Source organism: Echinops telfairi, unplaced genomic scaffold, assembly GCF_000313985.2.
Source record: "Echinops telfairi isolate 266 unplaced genomic scaffold, ASM31398v2 ScPeMD7_20;HRSCAF=75, whole genome shotgun sequence".
Classification (NCBI taxonomy): domain Eukaryota; kingdom Metazoa; phylum Chordata; class Mammalia; order Afrosoricida; family Tenrecidae; genus Echinops; species Echinops telfairi.
Window position 1 is genome coordinate 12774722 of NW_022103917.1, and position 22179 is coordinate 12796900.

A 22179-nucleotide genomic window follows, 5' to 3' on the forward strand; every position below is an offset into this window, starting at 1 on the left:
ATATTTATATTCCAAGTCCCATGGCAGTGACCTTGCCCTTCCACAAGTGTTACTTGTTCTTTTTGATCATCCCTATTGGTTAGGTTTTTCTTCATCCCAAGCTAAATTTTATCTTTCCGTAACTGGAACTTCATAAATCAATCGATGTTCCATGTGAGAATGAATCTTATCTTTTCAGAAGGAAAATATTCCATGTTTCCAACCTTTTCTTGTGGATTATTGTTTCAAGGACAACCTGTTTTTTGTTTTGTTTTTGTTTTTTACTTGCTGCCCTTTCTCACTACCCTGCCCTCTCAGAGCTAACCCCATTCCTCCAGGAAGGATGTGAGCACCAAAACAGAAAAGATTTATTATTGCTCTCATTCTGGACAGCATACATATGCTCATGAATCTCAGATTCTTAACTCAACCCAAAGAGTGAAACATGTTCAATCAAATACAATTTTTAAAAGATTTTATGGGTTTTTTTTCCTGAAATTCTTTTGAATGGGGCAATTTTAGGCTATGAACAAAATACTCCAGGTAGAATTCAAAAGTCTGCATTTTCATAACTTAAATGGATGTCTTGGGTCATAGAATAGATGTGGACCAGTTAACAATGCATCATGGAATGATATTCTTTAAAATAAAGGTTCTCATATGTATGGGATATAGAAGAAATGGCTTAGTTGTGCCATTGTGTCCCTGTAACCATGCTCAGGCAGGCAGCCTTCATATATGTGAGCCCATTTCTGATGATTTGGGAATGTTTCATAGAACACCCTAAAAGTTAGCCCCAAGTCCCCATTAGAGAGCTAAATGTTATATAGCAGGCCTTTCGTTGGTATTTGTGAATATCAGCATAAAATTTCTTTCTGAGGGAGCCAATTAAAGGCCAGGTCTTAGGGGCAAGGGCAAATTGGCTCATAGGAATTTGCTTGAGGTAAGATTAAGCAAAGAAGACTAATGAGTAAATATTTAGTTAATCTACAGACTTGGGCAAGTGTTATTAAGCAAAATATTTAATAGTAGTACAGGCACCACCTAGTCAGAATTGGGCACTGATCTATCAGAATGGACAGCAGAATAAAAAGAACTACCCAACCCAGGTGTTACAGTTGAAAATGAATGAATGTCCATCTAGCCCCCACATGAATTTGTAATTTGTGGGCCAACACATCTTTGGTTGTGATGCTTAATCCGTAAAGATCGGTGGTTCCAAACCTTGCTGCACATGTGAAAAGTGACTGTGTCCTAAACCGGAGGGACATTTCTATTCTGTCCTATAGGGTCACCCTGACTAGGAATAGACTCAGTGGCAATGAGTTTGGTTTTTGTTTGGGGTTTTTTTGTCATCCAGAACTCATTTCTACATTTGGAAACGGAATCTCGAAAGCTTACTTTAGAACAGAGTCTCCATGAGCTTGATTGGCACCATGGCTCCAGCCAGCATCATCACCACCCTTGTGAGGATGGTGCTGGACTGGCAGCCTTTTGGTGTACTCTCCACAGGGCTTCAGTGAGTCAGAGCTGACTGGATGGCACCTGGCAGCAGCAACAAAGCTTACTTGGTTTGCTTGGTTGTATTTTTCGAGCATTGTCTTACTGTAGGAGATATTTCAAAGCAGAACGGTCTGCTGTGTGAACTAGCATTGAGTGTGCATCAGCATAGAGAAGAAAACAGGGATGAGATACTTCTGAGCCTTTGTGATCCCCAAGAATTACGAGATCGTGGCATACCACTTTGGGACAACACAAGCATTTCTTAAGAATTTGGTGCATGGCAAATTGTGTTGCTGGGACATGTTTTTGAAATAAAGTGTGAGTGTGATTCACTGAGGGAAAAAAACCAAACAACAAGCAATGTTCAGTTGCTTCAGTGAATCTGGTCCAGGGGCAAGTTTGAGTATTATAAGCACTGTGGGATTTTTGAAAGAACTGTAGGCGTGACAGGAGGATTTGAAAATGTGAATAGGTTTTCAGATTAAATTTTACAAGGGTGCACCAAAGAAAATTGCACGTAGCAGAATGCACAGCAAGACTCAGTGACAATCACGTACATGTTGCGGCTGGTTGTCTGTCGTACTTAGGTGGCGTGGGCAGTGCTGAGGAAGCACTCGTTTGCTTTCTCCGTATCTGTTGCTTTGGAAATGTACAGTTCTCGGATTTGAACTGGAAGTCTTTGTATAAATTGGATTTGAGTTCATGGGGTTATAGTTTCTGACTCTGTTCTACTAGCATCTGTTTCAGCAGCTGAATATGTACCATGTATCTCCAAGACCCCCCATGTGGCATTTTAACTCACAGAAATCTGTTCCCTGCTCGATCAATTGCTTCTACTGGTGTCGAATTTTAATCAATGAAGAGATCAGCATCCCTGAAATGTCCATTTTAAATGATGATAACCTGAAGCCACTTTCTGCTATCTCCTGCCCAAAGAGAGGTGTTTTTTTCCTATTTACTGGAATTAGTGAGGCTAGCACGGACGGTCTCGTCCTCATAGCTGTCTTTTCTGAGGCTGGGTTTGCACCGTTTGGGACTAACAGCTCACCTAGAGAACTGCTTAGTCTCTGCAATAGTTACTTGGCTGTGGAAGCCTCTGCTTAATGAATGTCGTCCTCACATTGGATAGATAGATACCTTTGTGCTTGGGCGGTTCAAGTAAATCTATTTTGCTTTATATGGTACTATGTTTTAATCCATACCTTTGTCACAGGCCCTCCAACCTGGTGCAATGCAAATGATACCAAAGAGACCATCACTTGAAAAGACCAATGGTGCCACCCCGGTCTTTAATCCTAGTGTTTTCCACTGCCCGCAGCCTATGGCTAACATGCAGCTCCCGCAGCCGGCATATATCCCCGCAGGTGAGAACAGGGCTCTGAGTACTGGGAGGTTAGTGATGTGATGAATGTATGCAAAGTATAACGGCTGCCAGGGAACTTTTATGAGAAGATCATCAACAAGGATTTTACCTAGAAATAAAACAAAGCCGTTATATTTGATCTGCTGGTATAGAGAACAAGTTGTTTTTCTTTGATTCCTAAAAAGGAATGTGTCAAAATCCAACAAGAAAAAGGTGTCTATGTTTTGTATTTTTAAAATTTCTGCTGGTTCACTTGGTTCTCTCTCAAACTAATTCCTTGACTCAGGTATCACCATTAGAGACAGTGGTCTGCCTTCCAAGAAAAAAAAAATTTTTCCCCCAGCTTCAGCATTGCAAAAATATGTGACCTATATATCCTGGACACACCAAAGGCAGTTCTCATGAAAAGAACTGTAAATGATGCTGTGATAAGGGAGACAGATGAGGCTGTGTACTCCCATAAAGATGTACAGTCTCAGAAACCCCTAAGAACAGTTCTATTCTGCCCTATGGGGTCCTAATGAGTAAGAATTGACTCGAAGGGCATGAGCTTAGTTTCTTATGGTTGTTGTGAAGAGCCTGACTGGTGCCAGTGGTTTATGAACAGCCGCTAGCCCTAATGCTGGCAATTTGAACCCGCCCAGCTGCACCCCATCAGAAAGGCCTAGCCAGAAAACTCCATAAAGCGGTTGTTATACTCTGTACTACTTGGGCAGACTCAATGGCAACTAGCAACAACTGTATAGTATAATATGAGGGAGTTTCAAAACTTCATGGAAAACAGTTCTTTTAAAAAAGAGTGTGAATTGGGTGAAGGTTTACAGAGCCAAACCATAGGTTTACACTCACCGGTCCATACACATTTTATTCCATCTCATTTATTGCAGCATCTTCAATGTAGAATCACATATCCCACTTCTCGGTGTTTCCTATTGGCATTCTGCCTTTTCTCTAACCCTTCTGCACTCTGTTCTTGGGTAAATGCTACCCTTTGGGGTCATAAATGGTAGATTTGTCTAATACGGGTGAGTTCTGTTCCAGACCTGAAGGCTGCCTAAGGGGCATTGTCCTTGGTGCCCCACCAGTCTTCATTGGATCGGTAAAGCTGGTCTCTTTTCTGATTTTTAATTTTTATTCTACATTTTATTCCACTTTATCGAGGACCTTCTAATACAGTCCTTTTCAGAGTAGTTGGTAATGGTAGCCAGGCGCCATTGAGTTCTTCTGGTTTGGGGGTTGTGGAGACTACTCCATCTTTCCATGAATGTTTTGAAGTATCCATGTACAGTATATTATTGGACATAAAATAGGTCGTTTCAGCCTCTCATTCTTAAACCACTTAATATCAGAGACAAAGCAATTGATTAATTTTTTGTAACACGTTTAGCATATTTTTATGTTACCTTCTACATTCAAATGTATTTTATAGTATAATAGTTTTATGCCACATTGAATAAAACGTGCTTATGTATGTGGGTAAATACTCTTCTGTTAGTGGTTTGATTAAGAATGAGCATATAGTCTTCATGAAATAAATTGAAAACACCCATCACTAGGGGTATGGTAGGTTTTTATTTTTACTAAAGTAATAAATGTGCCAGATTAGAAACTATTATTTAAAGAAAATGGCATATGTTTTAAAATTAATATAGAAAGCCTTCTTAATGCCATAAACATGCTAAACACATTATTGTGTGCCCAGGACTTGGAAAGAAAACCATTGGGTAATTAGTGAATTATTCAGATAATTCCTTTGGAAAGAATTCATGAAAAACAACAAATGGCGCCAGTTTAGAAACTAATATTGAGGAAAATGGCATATTCTTTAAAATTATATACTCATACTAAACCCTTCTTGTATTTTACATCACTTATAAAAAGTAATCATTGATATGTAATGATTAAGATTTTCCCCCTAACCTAAGGAGTGGGGGGAAGACAGGCTTTCTATTCCTGTAGAGTTACAGCTTCAGTCACTTACAGCGGCAGCTCTGCTCTGTCCTATAGGGTCGGTATGAGTTAGCATCGACTCAGTGGCAGTGAACCTAAGGAAAAAGTACAATGCTCACTTTGTTCAGAAGTCAGTCTTTTGGATGTGTGGTGCTAGATTTGACCTCTAAAGTCTGGATTTAAAGAAAGATGTCAAGGGAGTCCCCTTCTCCATAATCAATGGCAAGATAAAAACCTATCTGACTGAGAACTTCTTCTTAATGAAAAGCCTATTTGCCATATTTTCATAGTCCAGTACTTGGTTACAATGGAGGCACTATTAATAGTATAATGCCTTCAATAGAAACATTGGTACCAAATACTAGACCTTGGTGTATGTTTTCAATATAACAGGTGTAATAAAATTAAAATATTTCTCCCCTAATGAAAATCACTAAGGATGTATTGGTTCAAAGTCAATACATGTTTTTAATATGCTAATTCTGTTTCATCAACATTAAAGATAAATTGTAAACCTAACAATTCAAGAATTACTTTGATTAACTGGGCATGTCATCTTAAAGCTAATCTGTAACCATAAGCATGGGAGATTGCTGGGTTTGCATGTGCTGGTTACTTAATATTGCGAAGAGCAAAGAAAATATCTTTCTAACGACTTATGTTTTTTCTTTACTTTTCATGCTTTTCTGCATGATGTACAGGGCCAATGCTGTGCATGGCACCCACTTCAAACATTGGTAGGTTTTTCAAGACAACTTCTCAACTTTTTTCGAATCTGAAAAAAAACAAATGTGTTTTTCTGCTGTGCCTGTGAAAGTGCGGAGTGACTGCATGACATGGTTGCACACTCCTTGATTCCTTAACGGATTCATACGGCGCTGGCTATTTCAGGTCTTTGTGAGACAAAGCAGCCCGACTTTCTCCAGTGTCAGTTGGTTGCCACTGTGGCCAAGCCGTGGCCCTGCTATTTCTTTATTTCTGCCGTAAAAACAGCAACTGAAATATCTTCAAATATTTCCTGACCAGGCCAGACTGGGCAATAGTGTTCCTAGATTTATTGCTGTTATTTTAAAAATAAAATTTTAAAACATATCAGATTTAGAATTTTTAAATCATAATAAAATAATTCATCCCCCAAAAGACCTAAGCCATTCAATACTCAAATGTTGCAAAGCGGAGGGGGGGCGGTTTGAGTCAAGATGTAGAATTCTAGCATGCTTACAAGTCTAGAATGATACACCTTTCTGCCCAGAAAAGAGGTGTAACAGAATTTCAGAATAACTTTTGGGGAAATTAAGTGGCCTTTTTAAACAACCAGCCCCACTCAGGTTCTTCAATTAGCCACCACCACAAACGGTAGTCCACTATAAGATATTTTCCACACCACTAAGACAAGGCTGTCTACTACTGTGAGGATTTGCCGTCTTGGGAACCCACGGAGACAGTCCTACCCTGTCCTATAGGGTCACTATGGTTAGAATCTACTCCATAGCAGGGAATTTGAGAATGCTAAAGATGAGAGCGTGACTACTTCCTTCTTGAGAACTGGAGAGTTCACAGGTCCTATAGTTCTCGTGGTCACCAGAAACAGGCCAGGAGAATACAGCTCTACTGTTCATTCAAGAAGGAATGATCTCATCCACCCCAGCCATCGCATTAAAATCCAGCTCCCTGCATCTGTTTTGAGATATTAAACCCCATCCCATAGATGGGCCCAAGAGTAGATGCAGAGACCAAAAGAGACGAGCGGGTTTAGTGGGGGCAAAATGAGAAGTCGAAATGACAACCACATTCACTAACATCGCAAGGACTGAACCTAGGCAACGGAAGTGAGGCCTCTGTTACAGGGAGATTGAGGGGCAATTAGCTGCTCCTTGCCTGGTTCATGGAATCTCCATTGCGGCTAAAAGGAGCACTATATGCATCTGATTAAAAGAGCAGACATCTGCAAGCTTATGAATTGTGGCTGTTTCCCCCAGGATGTCCCCTTGTCCTTTCCTTAGTGCTCTGCTTAGGAATACAATTTGCATGCTTCAATAACGCTGCTTCCTGTCCAATTGCTTCACTCTCAAAGGAAAACCACAAATGTTTCTAGATTGGGCATGTGAGACAATAAAGGATGGCTACAGACGGACTAATTACAAAGAAGCACAGGGGACAACTACTGAGTTCTGGGACTCACCATTTAGGGTGTAGTTTGGGTTCTATAACATTACATATGCTGATTGTCCTCTCCAGTCTATTCCTTTTGTCCAGATTCCAGAAAATCTGAATTCAACAGATGTAAATGTGACAGATTATTATATATGCATGTTTTTCGTTCATGCACCAATTCCTTGGTGTGCTTTCCAAAGTAAGTTAGAAGCTATGAAAGCCGTTGACAGAAAAACATCCGGAAAGAGATGTTGCAGCTGCTAGCCATTGTAGCTGTGATATTTAGTATAAAGACAAAATGTTACTGGTTCCTTACTATGAAAGTGTCCAAGGACTTTGGAAGAGGTGTCCTTAAAAACCTGCATGCATACTCGACTGCTCCTTTACCACATACTCTGCTCCCTTAACACATACTCGCCAATCAAACTACCATTTAGGGGCAGGCTTGTATCTACAAATCTAGGGAGAGTCCTCATGCTCCAAAGTCAGTGACCACAGATACCAATTCACAAGGCTAATCTACTTTGAATGTGCACTCCACTTACTTAATCTGCTTAACTAGCTCTTTGGATAGACAGCCCTGGAAGAATCCCTTGATGGTGGTTTTGTGGTTGTTGTTTTTTTTCATATGCACCCATTGTAATCCCTTCTAAAATTTGACCTTTCTTATTGTGGATGTATATATATAATATATAAATATGCAATATGTATTATACATATATACATATCACATCATTTGCCAATTTAACATTTTTTCCCTGTACAGTTCAATGGCATCAGTTACATTAATCATATGCAACCATCACTAATGTCCATTGCCAAAATTTCCATCACCATAACTGACTCACTGTTTCCTAAAACATTGACTCCCCCTTAAGCCCACACTCAATCTTGCTTGCCCCTGGTAACAACTTTGGACTCCAGACATTTGACAGTTCTAGACATTTCATGTAAGTGAGAAAACATACCAGATTTGCCCCTTGGTGAGTGACTTAATTCACCCTGCATAAAACTTTCAAGGTTCATCCATGTTTTAGCATTGAGTCAACTACATGATTCTTTTCAAAAACGTACTAAATGTTGAGAATGGTTTTGTTTTCATGAATGGTAACTATAATTGGCTTTTCCCCTTTTCTCTTTTTAAATTCTTCCCCCTTCCATGTTGTGTTGCTTTGCACTGACTGATTGCATGTTGCACCCTGGTGTATCCATCATGATGATGTCACGTGGCTGTTGCTATGAAACCTACCATGCTCCATTTGATCGTGTATGTCATGGTTGCATAAATGCGCCGCCCTCCCGTGTATTCTTCCGTGGTTTCCTACCGAAAGTGCCCATGATGCACGGTGCTACACCTACCACTGTGTCTGCAGCAACACCACCTGTCACCAGCATCCCCTTCGCTGCAACAACCACTGGCAATCAGGTTTGGCCATTTATTTCACCTGTTGAAACCTAAGTAACTGCAGTGTGTGTAAGGCATGGGAGATGCTTGGGGGAGTGGTGAGAGACACTAGTTCATGCTTGTAATTGTTTCCTAAGCAGTTGCCACATTTAGAAGTTTCATTTTGTGTAATTCTAGAATGCTATGTGGGGTTTGTTACTCAACGTACGTTTCATCAGAAGTTTACATACATTTAATCAGTTACCAGATGTCGTTTCACTATACCCTATCCAATGCTTTCTGTCATGTCAATCCTCAAATGTGTATGCTAAAATTGATCAAGGGTGGAACTGATTTTCTTTTGCTACCACTTTGGGTTATCATGTTTAAAATTTCACTTAACCCAATCATCATCTTTAGCTTCAGCTCCACGGGAAAGAAAGCAAAATATATGCCTTTCCAGGGCACAGATAATCCGTATCCTTACACAGTGTTGAAAACAGACATTTCTTCTCCTGTTGGATGTGCTCGTGGTGTTTAAATCGTCATTTGGGTGGGCTATTTCCATTCCAGGCCAAGTCGCAATGTAAATGAGAAGTTTGAGAAGACACAAACAATAAGTCTTGTGTACTGTTGTGGCCGTTTGGGCCTTCTGACAGTGCTAGCCATGCTTTCAGATGGCAGATTTCGCTGTTCTTTCATTTTGATTTCCAGCATGATAGCCATAGATCTATCACACAGCACATTAATTCATTAGATTGAACTGGATTCTAATCTGTGCTTTCTAAAATTAACCCTTAGTGGACATGATTACTATTTCTAAATTTTTCTGTGAGGTTGGATATGGTTATTGACTACCATGTCGAAGCAATGATCAGAATACGCCAAATGATTTTAGATTTTAAATCTAAAAATCTTTCTTACTACTATAGATAATCCAGTTGTTAATAGATGAACTGAATAGCAACATGTTTGTTTCACAGATGTAGAAGTTGCCAGTAGATCAGCACATTTATTTAAATATCAATGGAAATAGTATTTATTGGTTCTACCTTTTATTTACATAATTATATTTGCTTAAGACTTTGGTAAATATTTGGGTTATCATGTTTAAATAGCTAAATAGGTCCTCTAAATCATAAGGAATGTTTTTAACAGACATCATAGAGTATGTGAAAGAAGTAAAGTAGCTGTGAACTGGAATATTTTTCAGAGGCGTCTTTTGGGATAGTGGCAACTTAAGAATAGTTAGTACCAAATATGAGAATGTAAGTTTCGCAAATAGTTGTCCAAACCTGGTGGGCTGCTTCACACCAAGTAAACAAAAATTGTCAAATATTATCCACTTTCCACCTGAAAATGCTTGGGAAGAGTAATTCCTTTTAATTTGATTCCATTTTAAATTCTTGATGTATTTGGCAGAACATACTTCAGTGTGTAACAGATGTTGAAAATTTCTCAAAAATGTAATTTTGCACAATATTATATACAGCCAGTCCCCAACGTATGACAGGGTCCCATTTCGATAAACTCTGGTGTAAGTCAGTTCTGATGTTAAGTGCAATACCTCTTTATTTTCTTAAGTTTTTGTTGTTACTGCCTTTCATTATCAGAATTTTTATAAATACAATATTTGGCATTAGGGGTTGAAAATACTAGATATAAATTTACAGATATATTTTAATACATACATAAAATATGCAGATCATAAGAAATTGATGGATAGCCTTTAGGATAATCCATTGTAACTCCACCGTAATCCTCAGCAAGAACCTTAGACTGCCGTAGGCTCGTGGTCTTCAGTGATCATTTCCAGCAGCTTCATTTTTCAGATACAAAATGTGAAATGTGAGTGGGGAATACCTTGGAATATTTCACCAAGGGACGTGGGACAAGAACCACAGTATCCAGGTCCTATTTCAATAACCCTTTAATTTTCTCACTTTCTTTTCTTTTTTCTCCATTTCAGTGGAAATTCTGAACAGCAGAGTCATGGAGTATCGGAATCTCTGCGTGAGAAGCTCTATATGGCCTTTCTATATATATTCTAGTATGTCCTCTTCTACCAACTCAACAATAGGTGTGGTGCAGTCAATATATTAAGCAAAATACACTTACCAACAATTAACATCAAAATCCAAACATTAAATTCAATGTCCATGTTAACAAAATGTGAATGGAAAAACTACCATTTTCTTATTTGAATATATCAAGTATAATGTGACCGTTCAATTTTACAGTTTATGTTACCCTTTCTCATGTTTCAGCAACCACTGTGCTGAGTGCGTCTTCAAAGCGGGTTGTTGGTTTACTGTGCATTCTTGGTGGAAAAAAATATTGGTTTGATTATGAAGTGTTACTCTTTTGTTTACATGATAGGCTATTAGGTTAATTTAGAAGTATCTAATGTCTCCAATACCATTTTCCTTTTATTCTACTAAATTGTGTTGTGTTATGGTAGATGTGCTGTGTTTGATTGAAACTAAAATGTTACTGATGGGAAACAAAAACATGTGCTTGAAAAAACATGAGAGGTTAATGTTTGTATGTTTTCCCTTTTGGATATTTCTGTAAGTTTCTTGGGGCAGACGTTTAAAAGGCCTCACTTGCTGAGTGTATACAACTGTTTGTAAACATGCATGTATATAATTTGTACCTGTAGATCTGGCTTTGTAACGTAAGAACACCTTGCTAGATTTTTTTTGGCGGGGGGGATGGTGAGAGAGATATAATTACCTGCACAAAACAGTGTCACCCTTAAAACCCCAACCTCTAATTTCACTCCCTTTAAATAGCTCCTTGATTTTAAAAATGAAGAATTTACCTTTAAATCAACTTGTCAACATTTATCTTGAAATTATGCTAAGGGCTCATTACAGTTTTTTGTGGCTCAAGGATTCTATCTCCTTGGATGAGTGTCTAAAACTTAGCCTTTTGAAATTGTCAGCAGAGAAATGAGCACTTGGAGTCTTTTAAAGGTATGCTAATTGCGGGTTCTAAATTACACAGGGAGATGGAGAAATGGCGCTCATTTTACATATTAGAAAGCCTGTGCACACCATCGCACTGTCACCTTTTACAGAGGGCCAGGTTCTAAATGCAATGGCTCAGCATTTTTAGACTACTCTTTGAATAATAAGTAAGAGACAATCTAGTAAAAGTCATACAGAGTGAATGAGAATTGGTTCCAAATGAGGCCTTTCCTCCTTTAAACGGACAATCTGCACTGTTGATCACAGATGTAACTTGACAACAGGTTTGGAGAAATGAACGAGAGAGAAGGTAGGGTGGCATTGAAACTGTCCTTTAATTTATCCCGGAACTCTAGAAAGGGTTATCCCTACTGAGTTTTGGGAACCCTACTGGTGAAAGAGCAAGTGCCAGTGATATATGGCAAGTGGATCCCTGCCCAAACTTCATACCTATCAGAATCTCCCCAACCATAACCAAGCCTCCTATTTTGTTTAAACGTTTCCATTTATCTGTCTATGTGCTTGAAAATTAGCATAGAGAGGCTGTTAGCACCCTTTGGATGAGACAAAGTGGCTGCACTCCTTATAGGGGAGCTGAATTCCCATTAGGAATATCTGTAGAGTAACGTTGCCACCCAGGAAAATGGTAATCGATCAGTGCCTGTGCCATGTGGCAGACCTCATCCACTCTACTCAGTTATGAAAAGTTACTATTGTTATAAAGTGAAAACATATATTTTACAAGACAGTAGATAAATTTACTATTTTATACTAAATATATATTCTCTCACTAGAATGTGTAAAATCATCAAACTTAATAGGTTTGTTTTTCTCCTTAAAAAAATGATAATCAAAGAAAACTATATGATATATGGTACCTACAGCCAGCTTGTTGTATTCAAATCACAGAACAATGGACACCTTTTCACCGATGGTGTGAGGGAGGCCCAGGGTATGTGACTTGCTCCAGGCTACCTAGCTAGTTGGTGGAAGTTGGTCCCAGTGTTTCTTGACTCCCAGTTGTTACAGCATTTCACTAGTGCTTCAGAGCATTTGAGACTCCACTCCACAGCTCATTGATTTGGCTCAGAATACAAGAGTGCGGAATGAGCGTTTTGACAGTTGAGATCCTGGTGATCTTAACCATCAAGCAAATCATCAAAAGTGATCTTGCTTATACCAAGCCACGGTCATCGATTAGCAGTATTGCCTGGAGTTAAGAGAACTCAGAAGTGTCTTAACCTTTACCTGTTGATGGCTTTGAATCACATTATTTCTAGTTCCCTAAATCTTAGCAATGTTATAGAAGAAAGTAGAGTCCACCTTTTATAAACTACTTGTGTATGGAACTGAATTTTATATAACATGTGCCAGTGCCTCTCCAAAGGTCAGATCTGATCACCAGAATACAGGCAGGATGCACCTGAGCTCCCCTGGATGTGGTCCTTAATGGAGATGAGAAAGTTTTCAGTGCAAAATGAAATGTTGAGTACCCTGACATTTTGATACAATGTCCTATTTCTTTCACCTGTTTGAACTTGTGAAAGCGCTCTACATAGATCTTAAACCTAGAGTACAGCAGTTTTCATATTGCACTGGAAACCATTAATAATGACTTATTTTTCAGTAAGAGGTACAGTGAGAGGAGCTCAAAATAGTTGTATTTTTGGTGCCACTTTTTTTACATTGTTGGCATCTTTGTAGAGGGATTTAAAGAAAGAAAGTTCTAAGCACTAAAGTTTGGGTGCAATTTAAGAGAATTTTGACAAAAAAGTTTTAAGGTTGCAAGCACTCTTTAAACAAGTGGTGCAATGACATTCAAATTTTCTTTATGCAAGTAAAGAAGATAAGTCATTAGACTATAAATATTCAGTTAAAAAACAAGTCACAAAAGTAATCGGTTAGTGACTCTAAACAATGATTTAATAATTGAATTGTATATATATACAAAATTCCAATCACTTAATTCTTAGCATGGTATAAGCTTTCTCTTCTCTGTAGTCCTTTATTTTTAGTCATCCAAAGTTTTTTGTTTTGTCTTTTTTTTTGGGGGGGGGGGGGTGTTTCCAGTTCTCTCAGCCTTTTGTAAAAAACGCAAGAATGATGAAACCTGGATAAAACATCCAACATACAAAACAAGGAATCTAAAAGTTATCATTTAAAGGGATTTAATGATATCCATTAAATAATAAAGCAGTGCGTGGCCATCATATCTTAAAGAGGGATTTAAATGAAAGTAAAATCAAGTGGATTCATAAAATTGCTATTTCAATACAGTATTTCCCTTTTGAAACTGGAGCATGATTCCACAACCAGCTCTTACATTTCATTTCACTTTTCTAGTTTAGTTTTTCAGTTTTAGTTATTGGTCCTGTGGAATGCCATCTTTCCACTTCTCTATCAATTCCATTCATTGTTAAGCATGTTAAAGCCCCTTCACCTTGCCTTAAGTGTTGTCCTTCACAACTAGGCTGTGTTTCACTGATGAGCATCCTCAGCTCACCTGCTTTCCAGTTGGGAAAAAGCAGGGACCCTCCGCCATGCGATGAGTAGGAACGGAGTAAAAGTAATCTTCACAATTTGAATCTACTGTTACTAGAATGGCCAATAAGCATAGCGGTGTCTGAATAAGGAACATTGACATTACATGTTTTACAAAAGAGAGAAGGTGCATATGCTACTTGGAATGTTCTTTGAACCTTTGGAAAGTAGATCGGGATGCTCTTGGATGAGATGCAGCCCAAGTTTGCTGAATTCTTTCAGGCTGTAGGATCTACTGTGAGGAACAGAATAATTCAAGTCTGGACTCCTCATTCTTTTTATCCTTTTTACATTTAACACACATTGAAATAGAAATAGGAGAAATAAATTAGTGAAAGCTAATTTTCCAATTCTGTTGAATAGATTTAGCCAAATAGCTTATTTTCTTAGTGCTGTTGAAAGCCGTAAAACAAACAGTAGGTAAAAGAGAATAACAACTTTTGGCAAATTTAATTGATGGCCTAATCAGATTGCAAATATAAATGTAAGTTTTGAGCACCTTAATTGGTGTCACACGTTGACTTTTAGTTTTTTAATGTTTTTATTATATTACTTCTTTTATATCTAAGTAACTAAAGGATTTTGAAGGAGAGCTAGAGAAAGTTTAAGTTTGTACTGCATGTATTCCACCTGCCTAGTTATGTTCTAAACTGACATTGAAACATGACAAGGTATAGATTATAGTCCATAACTACCCTTGGCAGTTCACAGTTTAAGAACAAATTTGACTTTATATACAGATAATAATTCAATGTTAACTATTTCTATTTAGTTGTTGCTTGACAACAAAACCACAACATGGCTACCTGTAGGCACATTTTGTGTGTGTGTGAACATTTTACTTGTAAATTCAACATGGTTTTTGACAGTGTGAGTTTGTAGAAGATACAGCTCCAAACTCTCAACACAATATATTTGTAGGGGATTTTTTGTTGTTGTTGTTGGTTTTTAAATCCCAAAGTCCCATGTGAAAGCTGAATTTGTGTCCTTGTGTGGCTTTTTTTGTCAAAAAAGTTTACAACACATGGATTCTAGAGTCAGGTTGTATAGCTTATAGAATTTGTTGTGTGGCTAGGGTTATTCCACAGTATCCAGACGTCAAACACAATCATTTATTTATTCACAGTTACACTCTTCAAGTAGCATAGATGTAGCTGCAAAAGTTCTGTTTTCAAGCATGACATATCTACACAAATATATCTAAATTAAGATTGACCCATTGTGTGAAAAGAACTCATTTCTAAAACCACACATTAAGATACTGTGGAACAACCCCTTAACAGTGTTGAAGAGGAAAAATGCTGCAGTTCCCGATTGCCTCAGTTTGGGTGCGAATGTGTGAGACACCTTTTTTGCACTTATGTACATAGTCCATGAAAGCAGTTCTCAGAGCTTTGGTTGAAGATAAGAAGTCTGTGAGAGGAGTGGAAAGTTAGTACGAGTTCTAAAGCTGTGAGAAGGAAGGATTTCTTTTCTATAAGACTTACTTAACATATAATATTACTTTGCTGTTGTGAAGTTTGTCTTGTTTGTAACAGCTCACCAAAATACAAAAACAAGCAAACAAACAAAAAACCGAGACTTATAACAGGCCAACCTTAGCACATAGCACCGAACAAAAGTAACACTACGTCATCCTGGAGCAAGACCAAGCAAAGATTGTTTGCTCTTTTAATTAATTCTCACTCTAAACACACACACACACACACACACACACACCCAACACACACACAGAGGCAGGTTTCTGATGGAGGTTTTCTTTTTGCAATGGAATGCACTAAAAATTACAAGACAAATATCCCCATTAGAGTCAAATCCAATTTCCTCTTTCATGGAAAATTATCAGTTTGTGTATTGTTACTCATTAGTATGCATATCGAAAACTATAATTGACAATCAAATTGCTAATGTTGATCGTGGTTCCTCCTTTAAAATCCAGAATTCAAAACCAATTTGGGAACCACAGAAAGATTTCACTTTTAACAATTGAGTAAGGCCAGCATTGGACATTTCATTACCTTTAACCAATGGGGAAAATGCTCCTGTCATAACTTTATAAATGGCTTGACTTGCACTATTGATATTATACCTGTTTGGTGAAGGCTGTTTTCAGACTTACATATCTGAAAGCGTTTCACTGTGCCACTTTAGCCACCCACTGCTCAGCTGTAACGAAACATAAGAAAAGCAGCCAGCCACATGCTTGGACAGAGTGGGCGTTGGAAGAGAATGCTTCAGTCAGACCCTCTCTGCCAATTTTAGCTCCCACATCACTCACAGATGGCCACTTAGCTTTCTTGTGGCCCCTACGTAATACAATATGGCCTAAAAAAAGCCAAGGTTCAAAAGGCTTAAGGGTCAATTACTGTTCCTACAGGGACTTTGAGTCCTTCATATTTCAGGTAGTAGCCCTAGAAACGTTGCTGGAAGACTTAACTAAAATATAGAGAGAACCCATCCGGGACTGGTTGGTATTAGTATTGCTACATATTTTGGCAGTTCTTACTATAAAGACAGGAAAATAAACTAATGCCAGAAGGCAATCCTAGCCGTACAGTTGTCCAGTAGCTCAGGGCCAGTTGGCTAGAAAATCTTTTGATTTTTTTATTCCCTTAACCATACAGTAAACAGTCTGACCATCTGATCAGCATATATAAAAAATATATCTTGATGTAAAATTTAAGTACATCAGCCTTATTGTCAACATATTTTCCCAATTTAGCTCATGTTCTTGTGTTGACATATCTTTGTGATTGTGTAAGCCACAGAATAGACTTCTATAAGGTTGATAGAGATGTAAGATTTTAAGAAAGATTCATCTGTAATATCATCAAAATGAACCTAGAAAGGGTGAACTTTATAGATTTATATTAAAGTAATATGTTACAGTGTTGAAAATGGAAGTTCACATTTTGGGTAGAAAAAAACCTGATTTTTAAAACACCTATCAGTAAGAGAAGGCGTCCTGGTGGTGCAGGGATTGAAGCTCGACTGTTCACCTGAAGTTCGGAGCTTAAGACCCACTAGCAGCTCTGCGAAAGACAGATTCCTTCCTGTCTCTGTAACAATGACAACCTTGGACTGTTGTACTCTATCACATGGGTTTGCTACGAGCCAGAACCGGCTTAATGGCACACACAACACTACAGTAGATAAGAAAATGATTAGCTCAATACAATGATTATAGATTTAAATAATAACCTGAATAGTTCATAAGTATAAACTATCCCATATTTAGTTCATACATGTAAACTATCCCCATATATTGTCTCCCAAATGCCTCATTCCCTCAATTGCTATTATTAAAGTAGATGCTTTGATTTTGTTTTGTTTCTATTTCCCCAAGTTAAAGTAATATAGTGTTTGTGTTTAGAATGTCTGCACAATGTAACTCATTTTAGTATGCTGCATCTATGTTGCTTGGTTTTTGTTCTTTTAATAAAATATGTAAATTTCTTTGTTATGTCTTTTTTTAAATTTTTATGAATCCATACTCACACATTAAGAGTTTAGATGGATTCACATTCTAGCATGGTACCTCTCTTTGGAGATTACAGCATAAAATTTTAACTTGTGATTTGGGTTGAGGTTATATTTCATACAGAAAATAACACTTTTCAAATATACTTTCAGTATTTTGAATTATACAGATAATGTATCTATTTTATGGGATCTATTAGCCCTATAATATTGACGTTACTATCACAAGAAAGACACCTCTATTTTCGTTTTTTCCAAAACTTAAAATTTGGGGATAAAACTTACTGGCTTTTATTATGCCTTAGTAATTGAAGGCATGTTCTAAGATACATTATATAAGTTTGTCTTTTCTAGTCATTCATTTCTCTCCTGAATCTCCACTGGAAGATACAAAAGGAGTGGTGTTCTTCTCAGACTTTTCAAGATGGCTCTTAGTGACTCCACCAAATGAGATGCATACAGTTTCCCAATAAAATGTGTCCTCTCACAATTGGCTAGTTCCCAACAAAGAGCATAGGAGAAAGCATGTCATCGTGTTTGTTCTCTAGGAAAGCAAAATGTAACTTGGTAATACTTAGTACTGTCAGATTTCAAAATACGTAAAAATACTAACCTACAACTTCACATTTGCCACCTTTGGTAGCCAGGCTGATAGAATTGAGGTGAAGAGAGCTTGGATCAGAGGAGGTGAAGCATGACTCTAATAGTGAACTGCCAGGGAAAAGGGTGGGTCTTTGTCTAATATCAGCTGAATCACGTAGAACCACGCGTTCCCGTGGCCCCTTTGCCCTGCTTCACCATTTTAAATGCAGTCCCCACTATCTAACATGTCTTGATAAGCCAGCTTTGAGCCCTTGGATATGTCATGTGGTTTCTGTGAGTCTGTGATGATCCCAGTATTAAAACCAGTTGAGTAGATAGGCGTTTACAAGAGGTCTTTGGCCTCTTAAGAATGTAGCATATGTCTTTCTCTTTGAAGCCGTTGACTGTTGAGAATAAAGGGCAGGCATCCGTGACCATAATCAAATTGGAGACGGGAGTTTCAATTGGCCAGAAGAAAGTTGACCCCTGGGCTCAATTAGATAGAGACCACGTTTGTCCTGGGTGCTTTTTAACCTCTTTTTACAGTGCCCTCCGATGCCCTCCTTAGAAGTTCCACGGCAGTATCTTAGTAGACAGGTTGCACTCAGTAGATCTGGATTTGCCCCTTGAAAGGATTCCTGGTATGCCCTGTAGGCAAAGGAGAGCAGTTTGCGCTAAGATCTTAGGGACAACTCACATTAGGGGGCTGAAGACTTGTATGATAAAAGGCATGACTACAAGCATTGGGTACCAAAAACCCACCACATATTGTTGATTTCTACTCATAGCATTTCCAAGGACAGTAAAACTTCCTCCATTGGGTTTCCTAGACTAATCTTTGGGGGCCAAGATCGCCAGGTCTTTTCTCCCACAAAGCCACTGGTGGGGTTGTCTACCTACCTTTAGTTAGCAGGCAAACCTTTGACCATTATGATCCTAGAATTCAGATAGTAGTTAAATTCCTGTGGATCGGAGTGGCTCACCTGAAGAAGTTAGAGAGGGGTTGGGGGGACCCAACAAAGTTCTGATCTAGGAATGAGCCTAAAATAATGGCTAGATACTGAGCATCCCGAAATGCCACGGTCCAGAATCCACGCAAATGGTCAGCCTTAAGAAAACAGCATGTACATAGATACCTGGTGGCACAGTGCTTAAGAATCTTGCTGCTGAACAAAAGGTTGGCTGTTTGAACACGCTCAGAGGCTCCACAGGGGAAAGACCTGGCAGTAGGGTCCCGTCGATGTTGCAGCCTAGAAAACCCTATGGGTAACTCTGCTCTGTCCTTTGGCATCACTGAGCTAAAAATCGACTCAGCACTTAACAACATAAAGAGCATGACATAGGAAGTATGAATACATGTTCGAAGTAGTCTAATGACTACCTTCTAACACCCAACAACACCTCGGCACACCAGCTTTCCTATCCTAGAAATGCCCACTTTCTAAACCCAGAGTTTCCTTTTAGTGTCTGAACTTAGGCTTCTTTATCAGGCAGCAGGGTAATCTGGGGACTTAAAGCCAAGAATTCCAAGTAGAAAACGGGGTAGAAAAGGCTTCCAGCAGGCTACAGGATGAACTTTATTTGAGGCACAAGAGGCTGGATGCCTGTTACAGGCAGAAGCCCAAAGCCAAAGCACAGCACTCAAGTGAATACAGAAATCAGAATTGGAAGTGAGCCCAGCATTCTAGTGTTGTACATAGACACAGGCAGGCAAAGCACCGCCCCCAATGTACAACAGACATAAGAAAATCCCTCGGTTTTCCTCAGGGGAGAGAAGGAGTTGTCTCCCATAAGTGATGCAATGTGTTGTAAGCACATAAAGAGGCAGAGAGAGGATTCTAGAGTAACAGTAGCAAGAGCACCTATTAAAGCAAAGAACCTGTTCATTTTAAATGATCAGGGAAATGCAGAAGGAATCCAAGGAATCCCTGCCATCAGCAGACTTCTAAAGACCTCATGGCAACAGATGATCAACCCACTGAGGATCACGATAGAGCTCAAAAAAAAAAAAGTGGGGAAGAATGATAACAGGACTGAGACGTTCCCTTGTGCTTTCATCACCTGAAGCATTGAATAATTCTTTGTTGGGAAAAGACACAGTTCAGAGAGAATCCTATCTGTGCTCTCTCTACATAGTGTAAGTGCTTATTGGTATGCCTTTGTTAATTACTTAATAAATGTGTGTATTCATTCAATGTGTTTTCTTCTTTTCAATCTCTGTACAACCACCAGCCCCCCCCCACCACCACCACCATTTGAAAGAAATCCATTAATGGATTGTTACCCATACACGAAAACCCAGGCAATCGATCACCATCTGGGACTCTGGGTAGGGACTTCCCACAAACTTGACATTTGTGCTATCACCCCTTAATTTCTCTGTTGGTATATAGGATCTCACGGATGTTACATAGCCCAAGCAAGCCTTCGTCATTAACCGAGCACCGACAAATGGTGCTAATAAGTAACCCCTGGCTCTTAAATCTGCTTAGGGCTGAGAGAGTCATTGGAATAGAATTGTGGGGCTAGAGGATCACTCAGACCACTCAGGAAAAATGGCCAAGGTGTTGCAGATAGGCCACCATGCTCACTGGCTGTGTCTTCTCTCCACCTCCAGGAAACATGTCCTGGGGTAAAAGACACTCGAAGCTCCAGACACTATTAAGGGGGCCTTGGGAATGTCAGTCCAAGAATAACCTGTGAGTGATATTTTTAAGCCATTATTTTAAAGTTATGTATTATATACACATTCGGTACCATGTCACTCAGTTTCTTCATTCCAATAGATTTTTCTCTGTATATTAATATTATCTTTTCAGCAACTGTGATAGTCCCAGAGGAGGACAAGTGGGAGAGAAAGCCCCCAAATCCTGCCATGATAATGACTTGGTCAGGGCATTCCATAGAGAGGGCCGTCACTGACTAGAGGGCCAAGGAAGCCCCCTTTAGAGAGCTAAGGTGAGGAATCTTCTGGGATAATGAATGGGGGGGAGCGGGTTTCCAGCATGAGTCAATTTTTCTGAAGTTAAAAAAAACATATTCTCAGACTAAACATTTTCCATAACCCCTCTCAAAGACTACTGGTTAACATCTAGATGTGGTCTCACCTGGGCCCTCTGCCTCCAGTAACCAGTATGCTCCAGACCAGGGGTCCTCAAACGTTTTAAACAGGGGGCAAGTTCACTGTCCCTCAGACCGGTTGGAGGGCGGGACTATAGTTTTAAGAAAAACTATGAACAAATTTCTATGTACACTGCACATATCTTATTTTGAAGTAAGCAAACACATGGGGCAAAAACACCCGGTGGGCCAGATACATGTCCTTGGTGGCCCGCGGGCCGTAGTTTGAGGACGCCTGCTCCAGACAAACCAAACCGCTATTTCCCAGAGACTCATAACAGTTGCCCCTATCTCTCTCCCTGTGCATATTTTTACCTCTGCCTGGAATGCCTTCACTTCTCCCTACTATTCCTTGCAAGCATATACATATTACTTCATATATAAATGTATTTCAAAATATATATCAACTACCAACTCTTCCTAGAGGCCTTCTGTGGCTTTGCCATATCCCACTCAGCTGATATTTACATGGTGCTTCCCAGATGTTCTTAAAACTCAGTACCTATCACCCCTATCAAACCAAAAGTCACTGCCATTGGGGCGATGCTGACTCATAGTGACTACAGGACAGGATAGAATTGGCCCTATGAGTTTCCAAGAGTGTAACTCTTTACAGGAGTAGAAAGCCCCATCTTTCTCCCATAGGGTGGCAGGTGGTTTTGAACCGCTCACCTTGAAGTTAGCAGCCCAACGTGTAACCACTATGACACCAGGGCTCTGACCTACCTCCCCTACAGTGCTTATAAAATCTATATGCCACCTCAATTAAACAAGACTTCTTACACACAAAATCCAGGTGTAGTTCATCTTGCTATCCTTCATTGTACCTAAAATAGTAGCCACACAGTGGCTAAATCACAATAGAAGATTGTTAGAAGTCAGGGCACTTTTATTGTTAAAAAAGAATGAAACTATTAGAATAAGAGGGGTTTATATAATGATACAGGGAATTTTTACAGATTCCAGTGGTCAAAACAACTGAACTTAATGGAACTTAAAAGTAGTTTGCTTCTATTTTATTCCATTCCATTCTTCTGTAGGGCAACTTTTTTGACTTACCCTGTTTCCCAGAAAGTAAGACATCCCCTGAAAATAAGACCTACTTACAGTTTTGCCTCTCGCTGAAATATAAGGCATCCCCCTGAAAATAA

At 39.0% G+C, this 22179-nt stretch overlaps 1 protein-coding gene across 1 annotated transcript in view; it reads left to right on the forward strand.

Annotated features, from left to right (window-relative positions):
- Positions 1-17302, forward strand: part of MBNL3 (muscleblind like splicing regulator 3) — a 74362-nt gene extending 57060 nt beyond the window's left edge. The window contains exons 5-8 of the mRNA XM_045288372.1: positions 2696-2846; positions 5497-5532; positions 8281-8375; positions 10303-17302. Of these exons, the coding sequence (XP_045144307.1) occupies positions 2696-2846; positions 5497-5532; positions 8281-8375; positions 10303-10314 (294 nt within the window). The 3' untranslated portion in view covers positions 10315-17302. The remainder of the gene's footprint in view (positions 1-2695; positions 2847-5496; positions 5533-8280; positions 8376-10302) is intronic.
- The last annotated feature ends 4877 nt before the right edge of the window (positions 17303-22179 follow it).